Consider the following 6892-nt stretch of genomic DNA (forward strand, 5'->3'; position numbering starts at 1 on the left):
TAAGCCACTACAGACAGCTAGGGGCTTGGATTTGGAGCATCTGGCCAGTAAATGGCCTTAGAACATTGTGGCTTGTTGTAGGTAGTCTTTCAATAGTCTTGGTAGGTAAGCAGGAACCCTATAGCCTACATCTGGATGTTCTCTGTAGCCCCTTGATACACATTGTCTGGAGTGGACTCAGCTTTGCCCCAGACCTGCTGCTGAGGGAGAATCCTCATTACCAAAGGTTCTCTGTTCCTTGCCTAATGTACCGCCCCAGAACTGACATAAACGGCTGGGCCTCCAGCAGTCTCTAGGAGGGGGTGAGGGACTGCACTTCTAACAGGCTCCCTTTGGATAGCTTTGATATAGGATGAGCTCTCAAATGGGCTGCCCATGGGAGCCCCTTGAAAATTCTCCCTTAACACTTATATGTATGGGTTTTTTGCTGCTATGCTTGCCTAGTGGAGTCTAGCAGGGGCTGTTGTCAGATCCGATGGAAATGGGTTTACAGATACAGACACCACGTGGGTGCTGGCAATCATTCCGGGGTCTGTGGGAGAATGGCTGGGTCTGGATCCCGGAGGTGCCGGGCTGGGGGTTGGGTTTCGAAGCCCTTTGGACTGTTCCCTAAGCATCCATTTGGGAGCTTCACTACAGTGGACTTGCCTTGCAGCTAGCCACCAGCAGAAACCAAGCCAACCTAGTCCTTTTGCAAACAACTGGAGCCATCAAGCCTGGTTCTCTGGGGTGAGGGAACAATCTTTTTCCTCATTTCCAGGGATGCTTAGCACTGCTGCTAGAGCAGCTGGATGCTCGTATGCCTCTTCTAGTTCAACACAGTCTGCAACTCTATGCGGAGTTCAAGGCCAGCCTGAGGTACTTGCCTGAAGCAATAGAGATAAAGTGGGGACACGAAGTTTGACTTGTAGTAAGCAGTGGTGGTATATGATGGGATGGCAGTAGGAACAGAGAACTGCCTAGGCTTGGTTCAGATTCAACAGTTTGGAAGAACTGGAGATAGCACAATGGGTAGTGCTTGCTTAGCATGCACAAGGTCCTGGGTTTGACTCCAGCACCCTATAAATTGGGTGTGGTGGTGCACCACCATGATCTTGGCATTTTGGAGGTGGAGACAAGAGGACCAAAAGTTCAAGGTTATCTTTGACTATACAGTGAGTTTGAGGATAGCCTGAGCTACCTAAAATCTAGTCAAGAGAGAGAGAGAGAAAGCCATGCATGGTGGAGCACATCCAAAAAAAGAAAGAAATGCGGAGAGAGGGATTGAAAGCCTGGGCCATCTTTAAAGTCAGGTGACTATTCTCAGAGTTAGGCTACCTCTATGAGACCCCACATCACTGGCATTTTCTTCTGTGCTCAAGGTATAACAGTAGCCACCAGAACCTCGCTTCCTGGCATGTCCAGGAAAGGGACAAAAGCTGTCCTCCTTCTTTAAAACCAATAACTTGCCAGCATGCATTTTCTTCTGACCCAGTGGTCAGAATTAGGTTGCATGCCAATTCCTAAGACACTCGTTGGCAGTGAAGGGTGAATTTGACCCCCAGGGTATAGATATGTGCATAGATATAGATAACTGGGAAGATGCTCCTGGCATCAGATGGGAGAGTGCAGGACCCTGTGATATCCTGCAGTGGCTTACCGCAAAGGACTGTGGCCCCAGATGTCAGTGATGCCAAGGTTGAAACACCCACCTTGCACCTATCAGGGTGAGTGAGCCCTGAGCTAGGTCTGTTTCCCACAACCACCAAAGTTCTTCAGTGGGCAGGGGTAAAACCCACTCTGCCGGTGAGCCTCTGTCCCTGCTAGCCATCCCCCCAGGCTACTGGTTCATACCAGTCCATGTCTCTTCGGGGGGGGGGGCACTCTGCTTGCATCACAACAGCAAACTTTATAGTAAGATTCCAATTTGACAGCATTACAAGGCACCTCTCAGACCTCCTCCTGTCTCCCGAGATGCTTTGACAAACCTACCTTGGCTGAGTTTGTCCTTGGAGAGCCCAGGACCAGGGTAGGGCTGGTTTGGTGCAGTAATGTAGAGAAACCACTCCTGCCGGTGCTCCGGGGTAGAGCTTTTTTGCAAGTTCACAGGAGCACTTGTGGGATGACTTTGGGAGGTTGATCAGCCTTTCGGTGTGCAGGCAAACACTGGATGATGTGAGGTCTGGGGAGCACTTGGCATGCAGTGGGTACCACATGAGTCCCAAGCAAAGGGGGAACCAGTGGTAGGCATTCCAGATGACCCAGGAGGGCTTAGTAACCTAGCAGGGACAAGGCAACATACCCCAGAGGTCAAAGGCAGGCTGAGGATCTCTTCTGTCCATGGCCCTTCCTTTTACGCCCAGCAGTAGGGTTTCTAACTGCCTGGATACAAAGGCCCGGGAAACAGAGGCTGGACTTTAAGGTTCTCCCTCCCCTGCCCCCCTTCTTGCAGGATGCTGGGGATGCCCAGTGGTTAGGCCTAACTGTGCCCCTCTCTTGTAGACCCCATGATGGAGCTGGCAGGCCCCGACCCCTCTGAACTTGACAACCATCAGGAGATGGAGGACTTCGAGGAAAACGCGTACCCCTACAGCAGCGTGGACGGCAGTGCGGAGGCCAGCACCCTCACTGAGCAGGCCATGAAAGAGATGGCCTACTACAACGTGCTATAGCAGGCCGCTGAGTGGGCGGGGAGGGCGCAGGGTGAGACCCACATACTGAGGGCTGCCCCTCTGCAGCCCAGAACCAAGCTACTGCCCACTGCCCGCCCCTCCCCCTCCCCCTCAATCATTTGCACCACTAGGGATCTTTAGACCAAATGGAGACTGTACTACTGTCCTTACAGGGAGCTGGCCGCAGGCTTAGGCATCCCGGTGAGGGAAAGGTAACCAGGAGGTCCGCATCTGGTTCTCCTTGGCCTGCTGCTGTGCGTGGGCAGGGGGAATGCTAGTGAGGCCTCTTACAGGCACAGACTTAGAGGTCTTCCCCAAGCCGCCTCGGGCGCAGAGGCGCTCTCCAGGAAAAGAATGCTTGAGCCAGGTCTTGTCTCTCTTCTGCACTGACTCTGGCCTTTAAGGACATCTGAGCCCCTGCACTGGCCGACACTGCCCACCCCCACCCTGGTCAGACCCAAGAACCTCTTCCCTCCCCCTGTCACTCAAGAGCCAGGCAGGGCACTCTGCCTTCTACCTCCTGGGCCTCCCCTTGCTCCACGCAGGCAGGCATGCCTGCGGCCCTAGCCCTGGCCCTGCCTGTTGGAGAGCCGGGGGGAGTCCAGCTTCCAGAGCACCGTCCCAGCCAGCCTGCAGAGCTCCCCTGTCCCAGCCCCGCTTGAAAGAATGTCCCTAATGTGCATTTCAACAAATTTCATCCAGGTCTGTTCCAAGCTAAGGTATCAACCACAGGGTCCTCACCAAACATAACCAGGACATGCCCTGCGTCTGGCAAGCATTAACAAAGATAGGTGGCGGCTCCTTGAGCCAGGGGGGAGGGGGGCTTGGGGTGACACATCTCTGGGACCAAGAGAGGCTGGCCTCAGGGGAAGCCAAGGAAGACACCTGTGGGAAGAGGGGAACTAGAATGGTTTTGGTTTTGGTTTTTTATGAGCAAGCAGGTGTTGTGGGAAGTGAGGAAGAGTAACATTGAATGGAGGACCATAGAGAGGGAGGGAAACATTGTTGAGCAAGTGAGGGTATTGTGAAGGAAATGTTAGGGTTTCCTTTCCAACTCTCCAGTCTATCATCTTCGATGGAGAAGGTTTGGGTTTTGGTTTTTGTTCCTATTGGTTGTTTTGGGGTTTTCTTTTTGTTTGTTTTTGTTTTTGTTTTTTTTTTTTGGTTTTGTTTGGTTTTGTTTTCTGGTTAGTCCAAGCCTGGGCTTTCTTGTGTGCTGTGTGTGCTTCCTGCCTCCCTTTCCTAAAGCAGCCATGCCTTAGGGACCCTGACCCAGGTGTGTCACTAGCTGGGAGCCTCAGAAGGCTAAGGCAGGAGGGAAGGGGGAGGCAGAGAACCTACCTGGCCCTCTCCACCTGTCCACTCTCCTCCCCTCTGTCCTCCATTCATACGCTCCCGAACGCCCAAACCCCTGCCCACAAATCCCAAGGTCCCCAAGGGGAGGAGCAGGCAGGGCTAACCCCAAAAAGGCATAGATGAAGCCACCAGCTTTGGCTGAGAAACCAAGAGGGGGAGACCAGCTGGGACAGAGGGTGCTGATTCGCAGTGCGACGGCCCCCAAGCCAGGCCTCAGGGTGACTGTTCAGGACTGGGGATGAGGGGGACACAGTGGCCCAAGTGTAGTTTCCCATGGCTCCCGGCCTCCCAGGTGCCCATCATGATGACCCTCAGGTGGCAGTGATTGGTGTCACTGTACAAGACATTTACTTCTCCTGCTGAGCAGAAGGCATCACCCCTGCAAACTACCTCTTCCCACAATGACTTTCTCCCTGGTACCAAAAAGCACCCTGTACCTCCTCCTCCTCCTCCCCCTCCCCCTCCTCTCCTGCCAACGCAGTGGCCTTGGTCTTGGAACAGAAGGGAGAAGTCTGGCCTGGGTGGGGTCTCCCACTGTCTCCCAGCCTGCCATTGGCACAACCCCCTTGGGGGTGCCATACTCAAAAAGCCCCTGCCCTCGCCTTGTGCCGGGCAAAGCGGAGAGGAAGGCACAGCACAGCGCACAGTTGGAGCTGGAGGTGGTCCTGGCACAGCTCCAGCCTCACCCCTCCCAGGCTTCTGAAAAGGGTGACTCAGAAGCCCTGGCCGAATTCCACTCTAACTTATTTTGGCGTGTATACAAACCAACTGTTTAGAGATTCCACTTGTGCAGAGCCCTACTGTGTTTTTATGTTCCTGTTTAAAAGAGAAGTTTACTTAGCAATAATTATAAATAAATGAATATTCTTTAGCGAGGTGACTGTACGTGCTTCTTCTCGGTGCTCTTCCCCCCAGGGAGGTCCCAATGAGGCTCCCTAGTCACATGCCAGACAACATCCCTCTCTGGAACTACAGGACAGTCTCAGCCACCTGATCTGCCAGAGAGTTGGGACGGGGGTAGGGGGTAGGGGAGTATGGGGGGAGAGAACATGCTCCAAGCCCCAAGGGCAGGTTTTAGGTCTCGGTAACCCAGGATCTACCTGTGAAGGACTGGGACGACAGATGTCTTCTCCCATACAGTTTCTTTTTCCGGGTTGTTTTTCTGGTTTTGAGACTTTTGGGGGCAGGCTCTTACTGTCTGTCTGTGTCTGGCCTGGAACGCAACTTTCTTCCTGTCTCAGCTTCCGGAAGCAAGACTGCACGTATGTGTGCGCACCTGGCCTTTTCAGATTTCCAGCCTCCCCAGTGCTGGGATTCCGGGCATGCACAGCTATCCCTGACTTGTTTCCAGATATTCCCACTCTCGGATCTGCAACATAAAACCTGTGGCTAGAGGCAAGAGATAGATGATTGGTTAAGAGCACTTGCTGCTCTTCCAGAGGATCCAGGTTCAATTCCCACCACCCACGTGGCAGCTCGGCAGTTGTCTCTAACTCTAGTTCTAGGGTCTCCAATGCCCTCTTCTGACTTCAGTGGGCCCTGTATGTACATGGCACACAGACATACAAACAGGCAAGATACCCCATAAAGAATACTAAAATAGTCTTTAAACCAGAGGCCAGGGCTGTGGACGAGGCTTGTTTGGTAGAGTACTTGCCTACTATTCAGGAAACCACCCTGAGTTTGATACCCAGCCCCACATACACAATATTGTGACACATGCCCATGATAACTGCATCCAAGAGGTGGAGATAGGAGGCTAAGAACTTCAAGGTCATCCTTAATTATATAGAAATTTGAGGCTAGTCTAGGATACACAAAGCCATGTCTTTTTTTAAAAAAAGAAAAAAGGGCGGGCAGTGGGGATGAGAATTCAGCTTAAGATCTTACCGATAAAAGGCTTGCTAAACTCAGTTCTCTGCACTGACAACCAACTCCGGATACAGAGAGCTGACTGCGTTATCAGAGTTACCCAAATCCAGAGAGCTGACTGCATTATCATCAAAGTTACCCAAATCTAGAGAGCTGACTGCGTTATCAAAGTTACCCAAAGCTCCTGCAGGACCAACAAGCAGAAAGAGAACTCACTGACTACACGGGGACAGTGCTTTCCACTGAGTGTAGATCTGGCTTTGGAGCAACTTCTCCACATCCCTTTTCTAGTTGTGCCAAAGGAGAAACCTAAAGGATGGGAACAGGGGATCCCATACACCCCGAGACCTAGGCAAGCCTGAGCGGGCCTTCAGAGCAGAGACTGGAGGATCCGTTTCTAGCGTATAACACATAAGAGGGCAAATGAACCTGAGCACGATCGCATAGGCCCCTAACCCCTGCCTTGGAAAGCAGAGGTAGACCTTCGTGACTCAGGGACCAGCCTGATCCATAAAGTGAGTCCCAAACCAGCCAGAGCTGCGTGGTGATGAGGCCTGGTCTCGGCTAAATTAGTACAAGGATGAGGTTGGGATGCAGAGGGAGAATGTTTGCTGAGTGTACACAAAGCTCGAGGTTGGCGTGTCAGCACTACAAAAGGTGAAAAGGTGCGTGTGTTATTATAGTGAGTATCTACAGTATCACAGAGTGACAATCCCTAGATGGAGAAACTGGATCACCTTAGGAGGTTCTATGTGAGCCTCTGCCTTTGGGACCCAGCTAGCTCCACTTGCTCAGCAGCAAACACTTGCATGCAACTTTGTGAGGAAGCCAGGGCCTCACCCCCAAAGTCTGGCAACTCAGGCAGCCAGTGAAGAATGCAGGAGGCCCACAGGCTGCCTTGTTCCCTCTCATGAGAGTCAGCTCCCTGGCTGACCTATTAACAGCCGGAGGCACCCCAACCCTATCCCTGGGGGATCCTACCAGCTGCTCCCTCCCACTCAGGGACAAACACA

The 6892-nt window shown here is 52.6% G+C and overlaps 1 protein-coding gene across 9 annotated transcripts in view; it reads left to right on the forward strand.

Annotated features, from left to right (window-relative positions):
• Positions 1–2773, forward strand: part of Znf710 (zinc finger protein 710) — a 65678-nt gene extending 62905 nt beyond the window's left edge. For 7 of the 9 annotated variants that reach the window (XM_021198032.2, XM_021198042.2, XM_029531814.1 and 4 more), the window contains exon 5: positions 2482–2773. In XM_021198032.2, coding sequence (XP_021053691.1) covers positions 2482–2651 — 170 coding nt within the window. In that variant the 3' untranslated portion in view covers positions 2652–2773. Of the gene's footprint in view, positions 1–760; positions 1112–2481 lie in introns of those variants that run through there. The other 2 variants (XM_029531845.1, XM_029531839.1) reach the window with 2 other exon arrangements.
• Positions 2774–6892: the final 4119 nt, after the last annotated feature.

Source organism: Mus pahari, chromosome 1 (assembly GCF_900095145.1).
Source record: "Mus pahari chromosome 1, PAHARI_EIJ_v1.1, whole genome shotgun sequence".
Taxonomy (NCBI): Eukaryota; Metazoa; Chordata; class Mammalia; order Rodentia; family Muridae; genus Mus; species Mus pahari.